The sequence below is a fragment of the Anabrus simplex genome, chromosome 4 (genome assembly GCF_040414725.1).
Source record: "Anabrus simplex isolate iqAnaSimp1 chromosome 4, ASM4041472v1, whole genome shotgun sequence".
NCBI lineage: Eukaryota > Metazoa > Arthropoda > Insecta > Orthoptera > Tettigoniidae > Anabrus > Anabrus simplex.
Genome location: NC_090268.1, coordinates 3,449,264 through 3,470,491, shown reverse-complemented (window position 1 = coordinate 3,470,491; position 21,228 = coordinate 3,449,264). Strand labels below are relative to the sequence as shown.

The 21,228-nt window shown below is 37.7% G+C and overlaps 1 protein-coding gene across 2 annotated transcripts in view; it reads left to right on the top strand.

The window, feature by feature from the left end:
* The window catches only part of Hel25E (ATP-dependent RNA helicase 25E), a 156,250-nt gene that overhangs the window by 25,678 nt on the left and 109,344 nt on the right, over positions 1-21,228 (top strand). For both annotated transcript variants that reach the window (XM_067144991.2, XM_067144992.2), the window contains exons 3-4: positions 8,326-8,546; positions 10,342-10,525. In XM_067144991.2, the coding sequence (XP_067001092.1) occupies positions 8,326-8,546; positions 10,342-10,525 (405 nt within the window). The remainder of the gene's footprint in view (positions 1-8,325; positions 8,547-10,341; positions 10,526-21,228) is intronic.

Genomic DNA, 21,228 nt, shown 5'->3' with positions numbered 1-21,228 from the left:
CACATGGAAGCCAGCATAGATTTCTAATCGTCTTTGAATCGTGCTTTTTTTCTTTCGTTCGTTGCGTGAGATTGTTTACCAGTGAGATATCAGAGTGCATTATTTGAATACTGTAAATGCACCTTCTTGGATACAGTTTGGAAATAGTTCTGTTTTCATGGCATTTGAAAGGTATAAACTGTGAATCAAGGTTAACTGCATGCAGTAACGGGCCTTAGAATATTTCGTAACACGGTGAGGGTTGGTACTTCTGAATTGCAAATTGGCAGTTAATTCGAAATCACGTAATTCAAAGTCCGATTTTTTAGTCCCAGCGACTTCAAATTAACGAGATTTTACTGTCTATATATCAGTAGCTCAGAGGAAATTGGATGAAAACCAGTGTGGTTTCAGACCACAGAGGGGCTGTCAGGATCAGATTTTCAGTATGCGCCAGTTAATTGAAAAATGTTACGAGAGGAATAGGCAGTTGTGTTTGTTTTGTAGATATAGGGAAAGCATATGACAGGGGTACCGAGGGAAAAGATCTTCGCCATACTGAGGGACTTTGGAATTAAAGGTAGATTATTAAAATCAATCAAAGGCATTTATGTTGACAACTTGGCTTCAGTGAGAATTGATGGTAGAATGAGTTCTTGGTTCCGGGTACTTACAGCGGTGCCGGGCTGAGTGGCTCAGATGGTTAAGGCGCTGGCCTTCTAACCCCAACTTGGCAGGTTCGATCCTGGCTCAGTCCGATGGTATTTGAAGGTGCTCAAATACGACAGCCTCGTGTCGGTAGATTTACTGGCATGTAAAAGAACTCCTGCGAGACTAAATTCCAGCACCTCGGCGTCTCCGAAGACCTTAAAGAGTAGTTAGTGGGACGTAAAACAAATAACATTATTATTACAGCGGTTAGAGAAGCCTGTAATCTTTTTCACCTTTGCTGTTCGTAGTTTACATGGATCATCTGCTGAAAGGTCTAAAATGGCAGGGAGGGATTCAGTTAGGTGGAAATGTAGTAAGTAGTCTGGCCTATGCTGACGACTTGGTCTTAATGGCAGATTGTGCTGAAAGCCTGCAGTCTATTATCTTGGAACTTGAAAAATAGGTGCAATGAGTATGGTATGAAAATTAGCCTTTCGAAGACTAAATTGATGTCAGTAGGTAAGAAATTCAACAGAATTGAATGTCAGATTGGTGATAACAAAGCTGGAACAGGTCGATAATTTCAAGTACTTAGGTTGTGTGTTCTCCCAGGATGGTAATATAGTGAGATTGAATCATGGTGTATTGAAGTTAACAATTGTTGATGAGATAACCATTTTGTTAAATTGTGTGTTTCTCCTTAACTGCAGTGTTAACACCTAACATTTGTTGTAGAAACTGGGCCTAATATTATTGGTACAGGGGTCATGCTATTTTTGGCAAAATACATAATTTCGCCTGAGGACCTGCAATATTCTTCTGGCAAAAGAGCACTTTTCACTTACATTTTTCAGTTTCAACTCCCCGTGGTAGTCATGATAGACAAAGATACTGAGAATTCAGACAGTACTTACATTTGTTGGATCTCGAGAGGTTACTGTAGACGATGTAATTAAAGCACAATGCTGCAGAAGAAAGCTGTGTATGTAGCAAAGTAGTTGTCGTTTATATATACATCACTGCTTTATCGGCTGATTGGTTAGGGCGGCTAAACAGATGCTACTGGCTATATTTGCAAATGTAATACATAGTGATTGAGAGCATTCATAGGATAATGTGGCTGTTGAAAGATACGACCTTTAGTTTCAAGTATATTGCATGCCTGTTCTGTATATTTTTCACTTCAGGATTTATGTAAACAGCACTTATTGAGATGAGACCTCATAGTTTAGGTTAGGTATGTTGTTTTCACGTCGTCATAATGAAAATTCAAGGGACGTAATAATTCTCGTGGAATTTATTCAGTGAATTTTGATTTATAGCATGTTCTTGTGGAAATACTGTGAAACGTCGTTAGTGCATTCCGCTTTCACACATTTTCCCCGCTTAACATGTCGTAAATTCAAAGTCCCAATTCTCATCGTATTAAATCTACATAAAAATACCTCGCTTACTGCATCACCAATTTTTGCTATTACAACTTCGTACGATCACATTTTTCCTAGCCTTGAAAATGTTATGTCATCCCTTGTGAAACGTGGTTTTCAATTTGGGTAAGATTCGTCACCACAGTTGCGTGATTAACGGAAAGAGGCCTTAAATTCCTGAACTTCACAGGATAATTTGAGAGTTCAGGGAGCAAGTGAGCCTCAGGAATGTTCTGTTTTGCTTGCTGGTTAGCAGCAAGATCGCTGAATAACACAGCCTATTTGCTTCCATTTTGCATTCCATTCAGAAGTTACAAATGGAAGACAATTTAGGATTGAGTTTAGGTTGGCTGCATTATTGTTTCTGAGGAAAGTGATAAATAGATCGAAGAGTATGTTGGGTTTCTCTGAGATTTCATTGAGATTGTGACTGGCATTCAAGTATTGGTCTAGGTGTATGTAGTAATTTTCCATTATGTTGAGTAAAGGGCCCTTGTTTGCTAATTCGAGGATGTCCATGTCTTGTTCAATATTGGTGAAATTATGGTTATAATCTTGCATGTGTTGGCCGATGGCTGAAAACCTGTTGTATTTTATTGCGTTAGTGTGCTCGTGGTATCTGATAATGAAGTTTCTCCCGGTTTGCCTGATGTAGGTTTTTTTACAGGTGGTACATTTGATCCTATAAACTCCTGATTTTAAAAAACTGCTGGTTTTGTTGATGTGTGAAGTATTGTATAAAACGTTCATTGATGGTTATGAATTTCATGTTTTTGGTCCGTATTGAACTGAGAATAATATATAAGTAATAATAATAATAACAACGTAAATGTTTCCACCTTTTCAATACTACAATATATTCACAAAATTACAAATTACACGGTACTAGTTTCGACCCATCTAGGGGTCATCAGCCGTATTGGAGCAAAGATCATTTGTGGCGAAATCCAGGACTCCCCACTGCTAAAGCTCTTCCCAAAATTCACAAAACCGGAATTCCCATCCGGCCAATTATCAACTATAGACCGAGCCCCTTATACAAAATATCACAATTCATCCAATGTTTCTTACGAAAAAATTATCAATTCTTATCCAAAAAGTCTATTAAAAACACATCTGAGCTAGTAGAAAAACTAAACAAGTTCAATTTGCAACCGGATCACTCCATCCACTCTTTTGATATTGTAAACATGTACCCAAGCATACAAGTATCAAAATTAATTCCGATAATTATAAACAATTTAAACAAAAACAGCCACTTAGCAAACTAGAGATACAAGACTTTATCACAATATTAAAACTTATCATCGACAATAACTTCTTCACTTTTGACAATGTCATATATCAACAAAATGGTTTGGCAATGGGGTCACCGGCCTCAGGTATCTTTTACAAGACTCGATCACGCGAACGAGACCGTTACTTTGAGAAAGCCAGGCCACTAGAGAGGACAACCACCTACTGCACACCATTAGAACTTCATTGACGGTTTCCACTAGATTACTGCAATTTACTATGCATCTGTCTTCTACCTAACACAGCTTCTCATATTTTTATATGCGGCCCTTCCGACCCCTCTATAATAAGGCAAAACACCAGCCAACATTATGAAACAATAATGAAGAAAGGGACCGCTAGATTGAGAAGATATTAAGAATGCTGCTATTTCTGATGCCTTAAATTTAAGGTGTTTTTTCTCCTTATCACAGGCTTTTCGCCTGCAGGTTAATTCAGGCTTGGTTTCTCTCAAAATGTTTGCTCCCGCTCTCCTCCTGACCATTTTGATGTGATGGGTTTCCACTAGGATTTTGACAGCGATTTCAAACTGTTTTGTCGTTTTTATAAACTAATAATTTGTAAACTATGAGGTCCACAACCCCACCATGTGCTACTATTATTCATTTCCATCTGCATCATTTGTTTTCTCATTCCCTTGTTTCTTAGGTTAACGCAGTTTTTAGTATCAATTATTATTTCAAATTAACACCTGTTTCACTGAATTTTGTCGCAATAAGTTGTTTTGCTCTGCATATTGATGTAAATATTGTATATTTGTGCTATTTTGTTTCCGTCTAGGCTCTCTTTTGTTTGTTTTTTCATTTACGCTTTCATTATGTTTATTAGCATTTTTTCAACTCATATTATGTAAATAATTATTCCAACCCCCCTAATTTTTCCACTGAAGATGACTCAAACGAGCCGAAACATGTCTGAACTTGTTTACTCCGTCTAATGACGGAATATATGATGTATTGAATAGGAGGATACTTTCATTTTTCGCCATTGTAAAGTAAACTCAGGTATCTTAGCAGAAATATACCTGGACTTCCTCGAATACACCAAAATTGACAACGAATTTGAAAACATTCTCTTTTGGGCCAGATATGTCGACGATGTCTTTGTAATCATGAATGAGAAATCAATTAACGCACCCACCACCCTCTTAAGACTCAACAATATTGATCCTCATATCAAATTCACACTAGAATCCGAATCAAATCAAAAAATCAACTTTCTAGATTTAACCATCACTAGAAACTCAGATTCTTTCAGTTATAAAATTTTCAGAAAACCCACTCAAACAGCCTCAACCATTCGCCAAGATTCAGTGCACCCCCAGTCCCACAAACGAGCCACATACAACAGCCTAGTTCACCGAGCCTTCAGCATACCTATGTCCAATAAAGATCTAAAAAACGAACTCAACACAATCCGCGGAATCGCAAAATTCAACGGCTTCAGCAATCATTTAAAAAAAAAAAAATTTCTTAGGATTTCGCCACAAATGATCTTTGCTCCAATACGGCTGATGACCCCTAGATGGGTCGAAACTAGTACCGTTTAATTTGTAATTTTGTGAATATATTGTAGTATTGAAAAGGTGGAAACATTTACGTTATTATTACTTATATAAAACGTTCATGTTCTTATTGTTGGTTTTGAAGGCTAATTTAATGCCTTGTTTCTTAAAGATGTTGGTTAACTTGTAGATATCATTGTTGAACGTGAAGGTGGAAAATGGTAGAGGTTTGGTTATTTCTTTTTTGAGGGTAGTGTTTGGGCGATGTTTGTGTTTATTGATTATCCTTTCTATAAAATGATTGCTGAAGCCGTTGAATTTTGCGATTCCGCGGATTGTGTTGAGTTCGTTTTTTAGATCTTTATTGGACATAGGTATGCTGAAGGCTCGGTGAACTAGGCTGTTGTATGTGGCTCGTTTGTGGGACTGGGGGTGCACTGAATCTTGGCGAATGGTGGAGGCTGTTTGAGTGGGTTTTCTGAAAATTTTATAACTGAAAGAATCTGAGTTTCTAGTGATGGTTAAATCTAGAAAGTTGATTTTTTGATTTGATTCGGATTCTAGTGTGAATTTGATATGAGGATCAATATTGTTGAGTCTTAAGAGGGTGATGGGTGCGTTAATTGATTTCTCATTCATGATTACAAAGACATCGTCGACATATCTGGCCCAAAAGAGAATGTTTTCGAATTCGTTGTCAATTTTGGTGTATTCGAGGAAGTCCAGGTATATTTCTGCTAAGATACCTTTTCCACCTTCACGTTCAACAATATCTACAAGTTAACCAACATCTTTAAAAAACAAGGCGTTAAAATAGCCTTCAAAACCAACAATAAGAACATGAACGTTTTATACAATACTTCACACATCAACAAAACCAGCAGTTTTTTTAAAATCAGGAGTTTATAGGATCAAATGTACCACCTGTAAAAAAACCTACATCGGGCAAACCGGGAGAAACTTCATTATCAGATACCACGAGCACACTAACGCAATAAAATACAACAGGTTTTCAGCCATCGGCCAACACATGCAAGATTATAACCATAATTTCACCAATATTGAACAAGACATGGACATCCTCGAATTAGCAAACAAGGGCCCTTTACTCAACATAATGGAAAATTACTACATACACCTAGACCAATACTTGAATGCCAGTCACAATCTCAATGAAATCTCAGAGAAACCCAACATACTCTTCGATCTATTTATCACTTTCCTCAGAAACAATAATGCAGCCAACCTAAACTCAATCCTAAATTTAATCAAAGGTACTTTTCCAAGACAATTACACTTTCTCCCGCACCCTTCAGCCCCACCTTAAGCCCTCTTCCTAAGCCATATATAATTTTTTATATGTCATTTCAATACAAGAACTTACTGATTTCCATGATTATAATTTTTACAACACCCCATTTTTACTTTATTCTTTGTTAAAAACCTCTTAGTATGTATATTCCTTGTATTATTAACTATTACCATAATAACATCTCATTTCACTTGTTATTCTTTAAAATAACATTTTCTTAGGATTTCGCCAAAATTGATCTTTGCTCCAATACGGCTGATGATGACCCCTAGATGGGTCGAAACTAGTACCGTGTAATTTATAATTTTGTGAATATATTTTAGTATTGAAAAGGTGGAAACGTTTACGTTATTATTATTACTTATATATTATTCTCAGTTCAATACGGACCAAAAACATGAAATTAATAACCATCAAGATGGAATGACGTCGGATATGATTTACAATAAAGTGTAGCGAATATTTGTTGCGAGATACGATAGTCTATATCTGGATTAGGAACATATAAACATACCTATCACATTGCAAATTTTTGCTATTACCGCTTACTAAGAGTACGATTACATTTTCCTAGCCCTGAAAATGTTATTGGTCATCCGTTGTGAAAGACATTTGATTTACAAGGGTAGGAGCCATCGCCACAGTTGTGCGATTACGGAAAAAGTGAGCCTATTTGTGCTTGTATTTCGTATTCCATTCAGAAGTTAGAAATGTTCATTGTCAACAAGTTTTGTGTCGGCACGCGTGGGGGATGGAAAGAAAAAGTGTGCTTACTGTGGTAATTGTCAGTGGTGTTCATTACTGTCGGGCCGCGAATGCAAAACGACCCTTGATTTTTCACATGAGATTCTGAGAAAAACATCATCTTGGATTCGGAAAAATGCGGTATTACTCCAGAGGCTTGTGTGGCAAACATTGCAGTTTTCTTCTTCAAACGGCGTCACCTAACCGTGTATATATCATGAAAACATATTTGAAACACATGTAGAGAAATAACCTCCTCGCTAAAAATTTACAGGAGAATAGCCTTTCCGAAATTTAACTACAAATGAGTAAATGTAAGCTATCCTCTGAAATCAGTGATGTACTCTGCCTTATCTTAAGGTCTATCACATTTTTACTTAATTTCAGTATCTGACATTTAAAATTAAGAGCGCATTTACTTCAGCCTTTATGTTCAACGAATTAACAATGCTATTGGCCACGTTATTTACGCATTTATTACGAAAACTTGTTATCCTCTTTCATTTCAAATTTTCTTTAGAGAATAGTAGTCTACGAGTATTAGTAATCCACTCCAACATCGCCTTTGAATGTTGTCGAGAGAGCTTGCAATGTAGAAAACTGTACCGTACTGAAGATGATCGATCACATTTTGTAGCAAACTCTTCTGTTTTCTTATTCAAACAGCGTCACCTATCCTAACTGTACTATGCGTATGATGAAAACATACTTCAAGCGCCAGTAGAGAAATTATAACCTTCTCGCTATAAATTTACATTTTCTGTAATTTAACGGACGCGAGAAAATAGAAACTAACCTCTGTAATCAATGACGCACTCTGCCATATTTTGAGGTGTATCCCATTCTTACTTAATTGAAGTATTTAGCATTAAAATTAAGCAATCGTTTATTCAGCCTTTATCTTTAATGTGTTAGAAACTGTTATCGGATACATTTGTTATAAAAACATGTTCTCTTTCATTTTCTTTATGGAACAGCAGTTGAAGGGTCAACTGAGACATGGCCTTCGAATGTCGACGAGAGACTCGCTAATGGACGTAGTGAGAAAACGGTACCGAAGATGATCAATCGCATGCAGTGTAGTGACTGGGTGCATAACTATCGGTAACGGAAAAATTTGTGCACGTTTAATCGCTCGTTATAATGGATGCGTCAGTGACGGGACTTTCACTCTAACCGAAGGATAAGACAGTTTAATATAGGAATTTTGAAGGGACGTTCAAAAACTGTTGTTATAACGGGGATTCTAGTTATATACTGTACTCACTATAGCGGACTTCTACTGTACCTATTTACTGAGGTTTGTGTGATACTTAGAAATTGTATGAACCTTTCATAAATATTTCCCTAATTTTAAAATAATATTGTTTGCTATTTCAATAACTTGATGTTCTTTTCTTTTTCTTCCACAGTGCAGCATGAATGCATTCCTCAGGCTGTCCTTGGCATGGATATTTTGTGCCAGGCAAAATCTGGTATGGGAAAAACAGCTGTGTTTGTCTTAGCAACACTACAGCAGTTGGAACCTACTGAGAACCAGGTGTATGTTTTGGTTATGTGCCACACTCGAGAATTGGCTTTCCAAATCAGTAAAGAGTATGAGAGATTTTCAAAGTATATGCAGCAAGTGAAAGTGAGTATTTTTGGATTTATAATAAATCGATGGCTTAGTGCACAAGCATTGTATGTCCAAAAATCATGATGCTGGGAAAACTCAAACTGAAAGTTTATGAAGTTGCAGTTATGCCAAATAATATGGCTGTAGCCAGTCTTACTGATCTGTAGATCATTTCTTTGTAATTGTATTCCAACAACTATATCACATTTGTATGCATCATTAAAGGAATTATTCACTGTATTTTAATGGAATGTTGGGACATACATTTGGCACTAAGAATGTGAAAGAGAACTTCAAGGTACAAACATTGTATTTCTGAGAGGAATTGATTTCTACAGTCTTATTTCATTATTTATAATTAAATGATTTTATTTTCTTAACATCCTGAGGTATGAATAATAAGTAATTAAAGTTGAATAATCACTGTTCAGTTGCAAATGTGTCTCAAATCTTTCAAAACAGTGCTATTTTTCCTCAGTCACAGTTCTCTTCTTCCTTTTTTTTTTTGTGACTTCAATTTTCTCAAATATGTCTCTGATCGCTCTGCATTCGTCTTCTCTTTTCATTTTCATGGATGCTAATTTACGTTCCTTATGACCTTTCCATTAATGTTCTAGCGGAGCTTTATCAGCAGCACTGTAATACTGGTTACATCTTGAACACTGATCCTTCTTGGGTATTTGAAAAGATAGCTCTGGATTACAGCTCTTGAATATAGCCCTGTACACACTCTGAGACAGATTTGATATTTTTATTTGGACAGAATGTATCACAGTACAATTTACACATCTTTGCCACATTCAGTTCTGGAGACAAGTACAGTTTTTCTGAAGCTTTGGCAGTAATGCGATTCCATTCTTGGAAAACTATGTGCATCTTGACATGATCCCTGTCTTCATCACGGGTTTTATTTATTGCACATTTTCCTGATCTTCCGTCAGTTCCCATGTAAGAGCCTTTGTATTTCAAGGCCAGGTCTATTACTTGAAATGATATTGCAAAGGTATTACAAAAACAATTTCAAGTATACCCCGTGATTTTCCACTTTATCTTCAGAAGGTAAGGTATAATTTTGAGATTTACTCTTCCCCTTCGAACTCTCAGGACAATACTCATGGCACAAAATCTTCTGCTTTTTAAAAGAAATCCGTTTTTGAACAGTGGAACCTGCACTTAGAACAACCCGTCTTTTTAGGCTCTCCCACCAACAAATCGACCTTTTCTGTCAATGTATGATTATCCTGATACATGCCATTTGTACTTACAGCAGAGAACACATGCAGTATGTCCAGGACGTACAATATTTGTGCTCCATCAAGGCAGTAAGAACTTGAAATTTTCAACAGAAAAATAGTATGTTCGAACATACAGTATCTGCGCCTTCAAGTTCAATGAAACCAAATGGATATACCGAGGCTAAGGTTATTAGCCTATACGGGACATACAATATTTGTGAAGAAGAGTTGTTGCTTCAGCTAGGACATGCAATATTTGCACCTTGGAAATCAGCATATTCCCTATTATTTGGATGTACTATAATTGTGAATTAGCTAGATATGTATGAGACATCCAAATATGGTATTAACTCCAAACGGGCCATAAATGGACATACAATGTTTGCACGAAGCCATCGAAATGTAATGGTGAATAAGATGTCATATTTTGTGCAAATTAGAGGGGGGTGGGGGGTGGTTGAAATATCAAATATTGTACCCTCGAAAAGGATTTGTGCTGTACACGTTCATATTTTTTCTTTTATGGATATACCTTTTTGTTTAGATGCAAAGCTGAAAGTATGTTTGTTTTACAGGTGGGAGTATTTTTCGGAGGGTTGCCTATTCAAAAGGACGAGGAAGTTTTAAAGAACAGTTGTCCGCATATAGTTGTTGGTACTCCAGGACGCATTTTGGCTTTAGTACGGTCCAAAAAGCTCAATTTGAAACACCTGAAGCACTTCATTCTTGATGAATGTGATAAAATGTTGGAACTTCTAGGTTAGTACCTTTTTTTATTTTTTGCAACATTCATTATTTGCCAAGTCTCTAATACTAACTAGACTTCACCTCTTACCCTCTCCTTGGGTTTAGCCTGCAGATATTTAATGTATTTACTCATGTATGAAATACTCCCAATGTAATCTGTTAGAGAACGATTCTGCTTCGAAGCGGGTACAAGCCTTACTGCAGCTTTAATGACATCAGTCAAATTTGTGAATAGTTTTGTACGTACGATGCACGCATTGAAAACGTGTTGAGGTCGTGCACTACATCTGTGTTCTGTAGTTAAGAAATGTCCACCTCTGTTGCGTAGAGACGCCAACTATTATGATTCAGTCGTAATAATTAAGAATTACCCATCATAATTACGTCTTTACGAAACACACACCACAAATTAAGACTTTTGTTGATTTTTAAATCTAAGTGTATGAAGTGTTGAAAAGGATACACAAGTATACCTGCCAACCCTTCTGATTTACCCGGAAACTTTCAGATTTTTAACTCGTCTTTCGGTTTTCTGATTTTTATTTCTTCCTATTTTTGACCAATATAACCTCCAGTACGGTCAGTACTCTTCCCCTAGGACGAATTCTTATGTGTTTGTGTAATTTACGCAACCTCATTTTTAAGCATATGTACCGGTATTTGATGCTTTATTGGGCGGGCGGATCATCCGTCGCCTTCGTGTATCGTATCTCCCGTTCACTACAGCAGCGTGTGTGCTGTTCGGGCGGGAATTCGGGACGGCAATCGTCCTACGAGTCAGAGAAGGTCATGCGCACTAGCGACCGTTAGGGACTCCGTTGATCGGGATGAAAGAGTGAGTTTCTTATTGGTTCGCGCACTCGTTTCGTTGGAGTTTTAGACCACTTGTTTTTTCTTGCTGTTATGTGCTTTTCCCCCTGTCAAAGTCATATGTTATTAATGTACGAGGCATACTGATCTGTTTTGTATGTGGTAGTTTCGCATATTTCAGTGCTTTTGTGTTGACCAGAGTTCATAATTTTAATGACTTGAATGTATTTCAGAGAGTTGTGTCGGTGACAGTTTGTGGTATTTTCTCTTCACATGATGACTACAAAACATAACAAACGTTATCTCCAAGTGTTCAGGGATACCTATAAAACTGAATTTCCGTTCATTTTACAGTCTAGTACAGGAAACTATTATGCATTTTGTTCCGTCTGTCGGTGTGATATTAATATCTCACATGGAGGGAAAACAGATATTGTAGCTCACAGTGTCGCACAGAAACACAAAGATAGTGCTAGCTGTCTCGAGAGGAACAAACTATTAAGTAATTTTTTTGTAGGTGGTAAGGAAGTTGATGCAGTCACTCGAGCAGAATGTTTGTTCACGGCGTTCATTGTCGAACATAACCTTGCATTGTCTTGTTCTGATCACGCAGGGCCATTGTTCAGAAAGATGTTCCCAAATTCAGACATTGCGAAGAAATTTGCTCCTGGATGTTCTGAAAAGATATGATGTTCTGATGGCAAACTGTATAGCTTTTAGCGCAGATAAGGCTCCTGTTATGATGGGAAGAAAAAAACGGTGTTGCTGCTAAACTAAGAGAGCAGTGCGAAAACGTTATTATGGGATGCCCATGTCATTTGATTAATTTGGCTGCCATGAAGGGTGCAGACTCCCTTCCTGTAAACATTGATGAGATGCTAATTGATATTTATTATTATTTAGACAAAAGCTTGAAGAGAAAAGATCATCTCAAAATGTATCAAGCTTTGTACCAAACTGATGTTTGAAAAATATTAAAGCATGTGTGTACACGCTGGTTATCCTTGGGGAAATGTTTGGAAAGATTGATTTCAGAGTGGGAGCCACTTCAGAGTTTTTTAAAGGATGAGGTAAAACGGTCCAATTCCCAAGCTAAAGGCACGTGAAGATACAGAAATGGAACGTGGTCCTTGTAACAGTAGAGTACAAGACCAAGCTTCTGTTATTTCTGGAAAAAGGAAGGCGGAGAGTAGTTCATCTCCATCTGTGAAGAAAATAAAGGAGTCTAGTTGCACTGCCAGTATTTCACGAGAGGAGAGACTATTTCTTTTTCTGTCTTCAAACTTTAATAAAGCATTTTGCTCATTTCTAGCATTTATCATCCCTACATTTGAGAAAACTAATAAAGTTCTTCAGTCGCAAGCACCTCACATTTGTCATAAGATCAATGCTAACGGATATGTTGAAGGACATTCTGTGTAGGTTTGTTAAGCCAGTGGTTATAAAAAATATCTTACAGTTTTAGAAGTGGTCTGTCACACGAGAGAGAATCAGAAAGCTGATGATGATTTAGTAATTGGCTGTTCAACATCTCGTCTTGTAGAAAATCTGGCACCTGAGGAGAAGAAAAACTTTTATTTGCACGTCAGGAACTATTTTATTGCAGTTTGTGATTATATTATTCATAAATTTAATTTGAATAGTGATGTTTTTGTTAATGCTCAAGTAGCTCATAAATTCTTTGCAGACTTCTTCCTTCAATGCCATGAAGTATATTGTTTCATTCCTGTTATATTGCCAGTGAAAGATGGTGAAGATGAACAAGAAGAAATGGATGCATTACAGTGCCAGTTTTGTGCTCTCCAAGTGGAGGATTTACCATTATCTGTTGTGCAAGGAGAAAGAGTAGATTGTTCTTGGTCTGCTATAGGGGATATACGAGGTGCAGATGGGTGTTTCAAATGATATAATCGCAAAAGTAATGCTCTCAATATTGACAATTCCACACAGCAATGCCGAGTGTGAAAGATTGTTCAGCCAGGTAAAAAAAATACGAGGACACAATTCCGATCATCTCTGAATGACGAAAATCTCAGTAAACTATTGGTGGTCAAATCAAGTCTAAGTGGAAAGTGTTATGAGCAGCAGTATGACAGTGCATTGTTGAAGAGGGCAAAGTTAGCTGCCAGTTCAATGCTAAACAAGTAAACACAGCAGTCTCTATCACCTACATGTGTATATTCTTCACCATTTGGCAAGTTGTAGTCAGTTCTTGACTTATCTGTCTAAATGTTACTATTCGTATGTATGTGTCATAAATGAGAACGATTATTAGGTACGTTTTCTTGCAATCGTTTTGTTTTCTTAGTTTAAGATTTTAAATGTAATGGTTAATTCGCATTGTAACTGTAGATATGTATACCTTTTATCTTGTCCTCTTTTTACCGAGACCGTGGCGCAATAAACTTGATGAAATCCAAGAATTTAAAAAATCTTCCTATTTTTGATTTCTAAAAGTTGGCAGGTATGCACAAGGAATGCCTTTACAGCTTGAATTCTCAGAATATTATTTTCAGATTTCTCAGTAATAATTTATACCCTTTACTGACCCTCGTTTAAGAATATTTCGAGTTGTCACACATCGAACGCAGTGTGTGCTTCCAGTACCGGAAAAAAGTGGTACCTGTGAAGTGGTGTATCTTGCAGAGTTGTCTTTGTTCGTCACATGATCAGACTTCCATGAAGGTATGCAAATTCTTTTGTCTTTGTTTTGGTGGCAAAGTGGTGACAAACTCCGTTTTATTGTGAATATTGTGTGCGTGACTGTTGAAGTATTTATTGCGATTTTGGTTGCCAAATTTACATATATTGCTCTTCTAGGATCTATGCTAATCGTGTTACGAAATGTGAAGGTTTGAAATAATGCTTTCTTGTGCAGGAGAATACGTGTGATGACGTTTAAGTGACTAGTGATGTTAGTGATTAACCAAAAATAGTTGAAAAATGTAGGGAGGAATACTCGAAAGAATGGCCCTGTTTACTGCGTTCCTCAATCTCATTCACACGTGTTTTATAGTGTGTGTAGCCGCGATATTTCAGATGCTCAGGAGGAAGAACAAGACTGAATTCCTTGCTAATATGAACACCGAACTGTTAAGTGCTCTGTTAGTGCAAAGGATTCACATGATATCAAAAGAAAAAGCATGTCACCAGTGTACATTTAGCAAATAGGAACTACAAGCTGCTAAGGGAGCAACTACAGTACTCGACAAAAGAAACGATCCTTCAACTCCCACTCAGATATGTACTGCAGATCACTTGTTACTTTCTCAGGTAAGAATCATACTCTGTATATGCCAGTCTTTGAATATGTTACATCTGGTTGAAATGTAAGTTGTTCATTGATTTTTCAATGATATGTAAGTTAGTAAGATCTCGGGGGGGGGGTAACAACATTTCTACGCCCGATTCCTCCCCCCCAGTAAGATCTGTGGGGGGGGGGGGGAATCTATGCCCCCCCCTTCCCCACCTCCTTGTGCCCTAATGGCTGCAATACGAATTGCCTTTCTTGAAAGTTGGCACCTCTGGTAGCGTAAGCTTTCTGCAGCTCTGATTACGTCACACAGATACGCATGTCTGACCTGCACATTGTAAGCACGCATTAGTCATTCTATATATCTTCGTATTGTAGTAAAGAATGTCCGCCAGCGCAATGGTTAGCACAATTAGCTGTCGTTCTCGGAAGCCTGAGGTTGATTCCCGGTACCGTACTGCCAGAGATGTGCGAATGGCAGAAAGGTTGATATGCAGTTAAGACGGTTCATGCAGCTCGCCTCCATTGGAGATTATCTAAAATGAGCTGCATCACCTCGGGATGAGGAAAGAAGTTTACTTTAGCTGATAAGTATTCATGGTATTTGCTCTTAATATAGTAGGCGGGATCGTTTACAAAGTGATTGTTTAACCCATCCGCTTACCTTATAAACATCAGTTCCTGATCTTTAAATTACCATTTAAATGCTGGTGTTTATAAGGTCCATGCAAGACTGCGCTTAAATGATATCACTGCAACTACTGGCTCAAACGTTGTCAAACTTTCATAGAAATATTCAAAAATAATCATTTCAATGGAATGTGCTATATTACAGTGAGAAATATGAACTATGCGCTATAAACTTGCGTAGTAATTCTTACGGTGTGTCGAAGCATATCCGTTCGTAATATTTACATATGCTTCTTGACTCGTTTTACTATCACTAACTTCACTAAGCACAGATAACGTATCCACATGACTAGATTTACAAGTAGAACTTTCAGATATATTATAATCTTCTTCACAATCACTATTCCGTAAAATATCGACTATTTCTCGCTCGGTAATAGCCTTGTGCGTGCTCATCTTTACTCGCTGAACACCCGTGACATCAGCTCAATGCTATCTTCAATTTATGCGGTTAATTCCCTAAACATGACTCATATACAGCGGAAAAGACTTTCTTCAGTTATAAAGAATGATTGTAATGCCATCTGTTGAGTTTTTAACGTACTAACTTCCCTTTACCATTGATAAAGCAGAACGCTGCATTCGATGGTTAGGTAAGCCGTGCACAGGCTCGTGCATCCCTTAGATTCAACGCTTAGATAAGCCAGTGGGTTAATATCTCGTAACCTGGAAAATATAGGTATTTTTGTGGAGAGAAGTAAGTTTAAAACGTGATAAAAACAATCCAATCATAACGATTGCTTTACTTCCCAACGTACCTAATAAAATAATTTTGATTTTATGTCCCCACTTAAACTTTTAACGATTTTCGGGGACTCTGAGCGGTACAACATAAGAACCTTGTTTATCTGGATTATCGAAAATCTGGATAATCCAAAAAACTAAAGAGCAAATACACTACATATTATATAAATGTAATAACATAACTTGTACAGTAATACCTTTTTTCAATTGTACAAAAAATATAAGAACACTTTTATGCACTAAAATAATGTGAGTTTTTCTGTTTCACATTTGTATAGCGTTTGCGCGCAGCATGATCACAAAGACTTTTTACTAACAACAGTTCTGTTGGTGTGGTTTCAGTCAAGGATTCTAAATAGGCCATCAGATTGTCCAGTTGCGTTGTTGCCTCTTCACGAGTCATTGTTTCTTCTGATGGTGCGCCGGTTTCATTTTCGAATTCATCATCAGTGAATTAATAGTGCATTGCATTTATAAGAGCGTGGGTTCAAATCCCACCTTGACAGTCCTGGGAATGGTTTACCATGGTTTTCTATTCTCAATTCCAGGCGAATGCCGGGATGGTGCCTTTTGTAGACTGTGGGCGAATTACTTTGTTCCTGTCCTTAAATATCCTTGGAGGAAAACGACATTCAAGAAGAGTCAACGCTGTAAAAGAAATACTGGATAAACAAGGTTCTTGTGTACTATGCATTAATAAAAACGGAGACAATGAACGTACAAAATTAAACATAATAAAACCCATTACTGCCACACCTGTAGATATCCATAAATACGGCAAACTTCCCTGTTATTTATCTTTATTCTTACCGTTGTGAAACTTCTGACACTATCTGGGCACTTACACGCATATGTAACCTAAACAATGCGGCCTCCCTTATCTCATTTACAGCTGTTTAGGTAAATCGTGATAAATGTAGAGAACAAGCATGAACTACTTTAAGGTAAGGATCTGGCTTTCAACAGCTGCAGTTATCCAAAGAATGCTTCCAGTCACTATGTATTACATTAGGAGGCACAATTCGTAACATATGCTAATTATCAGCGGGTGGTTTGGCAGGGTTTCTACAGCACGACGCTATTTGGAAGGAGTGACTTCTACTACACATACACCAACTGGGAATATCGGAAACTATCTTCAGAAACCATTTGGGAATAGATTCTTACTTAGTTGTTTCTTAATATTGTCAATCTTCATATGGTAATTTTAAGGACACTTCCTCTAAAGCATTGATACTTTGTCATTATATGAATTTTTCATCTAAACAGTGTTATGTGGCTGACGAAACATGTACCACCTTTAACCAATAAGTTGCCTGAGGTGCACAATAGGTTTGTGATTTGTAGCTACAAGTGTGTGCTCAGGATGCATTTTACAGTACCTGTGATTCGTACCACTATATGAGCGACACCATGGTTCTGCTTTGCCTATGATTAGTACCCACTGTGCGAGGAACACCACAGGATAGTGCAGGTCCCCGTGCTTAGTCCACTTATATGAACAAAATAGGTTTGCGTTGCCTGTAAATAGCGACACCCTGTGTGAAACACCATAGGTCTGTGTTACAAGTGCGCATTACAATACCTGTGACTAGTACCACAATGTGTGGAATACCGTGAGTCTTCGCTACTTTTGATTAGTACTACAACATGACAAATACCATGCTTCTACTTTCCTAGTGATAAGTACCATTATGAGTGGCCGATGACCTAGATTTTGGACCCGTTCAGACTACAAGCTTTCAGCAGTCCCTTGGTCACTAATACTATTAACGCTAGTTTCTGGGCGGGTGGGGCATTGCGGGTCGGATCCACTGATTGTTTTAACTATTTTAAATCGTCCTTGCATTTAGTCTCATTTCGTGCCATTAGGGGCTGATGACCTACATGTTAGGCCCCTTTAAACAACAATCATCATCAATTTGAAATACGGTATTGTGTGGTGCAGAAGGATGTCATGGTGCAGTTTGAATGAAAAAGTATAGTCGAAAAAGGTTAAGATGTCCCTTTCTAGTGCGTTTCCTTGGTTATTACATAGTTATTCCAAAGTCCTAGGGCATGTCCTATTAAAATACGTGTTTAAGAAACCTGGATAGCACATTTGTCACTCTTTAGTACGTAATTCACACTATAAGAAATTTATATTAGCGTTCCCAGCCACATTGCGCGCACAATCCGACAACTGGCCTGTGTAAGGATTTGGCACAGAAACTAATTTCACTGCCCTAGCGTATCGGTCTACAGCTGCAGGGAGTGTCGTTCTTTAGCCAGTCTTTGTTGCTTTGGTGTGTGTGTTTGGATTGCACAACAGTAGCTTGTTTGACATGGTGGTGCTTAATTTTATGTTTGTAAGTGCATTGTGTAACGTATGTAAATTAGGCCTATTGTTGCTTAATATTAACAACTATTGCACATGATATCAAAAGAAAAAGCATGTACGTTTGTACATGTACGTTTACTAAACAGGAACTACAAGCTGCTAAGGGAGCAAGTACAGTACTCAACGAAAGAAATGGTCCTGCAACCTCCATTCAGACATCTACTCCAGATCACCTGTTACTTTAGCAGGTAGGAATCATACACTCTTTATATGCCAGTCTTTAAATTGTTACATCTGGTGGAATTGTATGTTCATTGATTTTTCAATCATATGTAAGTTAGTAAGATCACAGGGGGGGGAAAAAAAACTACGGCCGCCGCCCCTACCCCTGTGCCCTAACGGGTGCATTACGAATTGCCTTTCTTGAAAGTTGGCATCTCTGCAGTATCTCTCCAAGTATCAGAGTAGTGATCCCCTTTTGCCTTTTATGTTCTCTGATATCAGTACGGTAGAACCTCAATGATTCAAAATCGGTTAATTCAAAATCCTGCCTAATTCGAAGAAGCTCTCGTTCCCGGAAACGTGAGATACAGTTTTGCATGTTATTTGAAATGTTTAATTCGAAATACGGATAATTCATAATTCGAAGTACAATGTCAGCCCCATTACCGAAATTCAGACTTTTAATTCAAAACTGCCTTTACATTTTAAAACAATAGTATGTTACAGAGTAATTTCAACTCGAAATTTATCCGCGTCATAATAGAACGCATGTTCCGGAACGTGGAGGGGTAGCTTTCCGGACTTAACACTCACTCTGATGGTTCTACAGTGCGCTTTCATGATTGCTAAGTTGAATAAAATCGGAATTCTTTTGTATTGGACCTTTTAAGGAATGCCGTAATATCATGCAACAGGTAGTGTGTGCAAAAACAGAATCCGCGAACACTGGCGATGCCGACAGTTGACGAAAAAGCGTGGCTCATAACCTCGTATAATAAATTCGTAGGCACCGAACAGTGTTTCATTGCCGATGAAACCACATCGCTTTATTTTAATGCGAGCCCATACGGTCTATGGTTTTAAAGGAGAAAGTGCCAGCCGGGGAAGCGTACAAGGGTGGGGGATGGGGGTCACTGTAGTGCGTTGCAATTGCAGTGCACATGGAAGCGAGAAACTTTATCCCCTTGTCATAGAAAAGTTCGATAAGCCACAAAGTTTAAAGGGCGTCGGGCACTTTCCATGCCAGTACAAAGCATCTAAAAATGCAAACAGTACAGATATGCAAAAAAAAAAAAATGCATTTCCGCAGGGGAACCAGCATAATTTATCCTCGTCTTTGAATTGTGTGATTTTTTTTTTTTTTTTTTTGCATTCGTTGCGTGAGGTTATGTTTGTCAGTGCATTATTTGAACATTGTAAATGCACCTTGTTGGATACATTTTGGAAATAGTTTTTTCCATGGCATTTGAAAGGTTTAAACTGTGAATCGAGGCGATTGCATGTATTAATGGGTCTTAGAATACTTTGTGATGCGGCAAGTGTTTACATTTCTGAAGTACGAGAGAAATGCCATGGCGGAAAATCGTACAAGGATAGAGTCATAGGAAAGTTTGATTTTAAGGGCATCAGGTACTTTCTGTGTAAATACAAGGCATCTAATATGCATACAGTATAGTACTCCAATGAATAAAGCACTTGCACATGAGCCAGCTTTGATTTCTCCTAGTCTTTGAATCTTACTTTTTTTTCTTTCTTTCGTTGCGAGGTTATATTTGCCAGTGAGATATCCAAGTGCATTATTTGAATACTGTAAATGCACCTTTTTGGATACATTTTGGAAATGGTTCTTTTTTCATGGCATTTGAAAGGTATAAACTGTGAATCAAGGTTAACTGCATGCAGTAATGGGTCTTAGAATATTTCGTAACGTGGCGAGGGTTGGTACTTCTGAATCGCAAATTGGCGGTTTATTCGAAATCACGTAATTCGAAGTCCGATTTTTTAGTCCCAATGACTTCGAATTAACGAGGTTTTACTGTACTGTGCTTGAACACATGTTGAGAAGAATTGTAAAGAACCAGGTTTTAGTCACCGTAATAGAAAGCAGTCTATAAGAATGTAAAACTCCACATTGGTTTATAGAGCAAAATTCGACCCATTAGGATAACGGAGTAGACACCCGTAGACAACAGTATGACATCAAGTAAGGGCGTGATGAGAAGTGCCTGCGTTAATTGGTCGCAAACACTTCTTTTCTGAGGGGGGGTGGGAGGTGTCATGTCTCCGTGCCACCCGCGTACGAAGGGTTTCGAACGATAAAGACAATGCAGTTCTTGAGAGCTTGAAACAAGCCAGGGCATGGTGAAATATTAGGACATATCACAGGATGTTTGTACCAGTCTTATCATAGTATGTAAATATTCTAAGAGCAGTAGATGAGAACTTCAGGGATGCACGTAGGCCATGGAAATTTACATGTCCCCTATGCTTCTAGAAAGAACAAGAGGACAATGATCTTACAGTCTTACTAATAAACGGTGTATAACTTTTATACAAGGTTTATACACCGTTTATGTGAAATTCGTTACTAATAAACCGCGTATAAGCCTTCTATGTATGCATCTGTTATAGTAATTCATTGAATTGCTAATACAGACCAGGACCCTTGTATAAGCGCTGTATAGCAGCGAGTAGCGGAAAAAGAAACGAGTGAGCAGTTTATTTTCGTGGTGTCTACAGTAATATAATCATGGTTAAATATTCGACTTATCCATATAACATTGAACGCACATTGAAAAAATGGACGATAACGTTGATTATCTTCACGGTATTTTAACCCGCGAGTGGTCGCTATATGAGATTTCCTCTCACGTTATTTTTAATTGTGATATTACT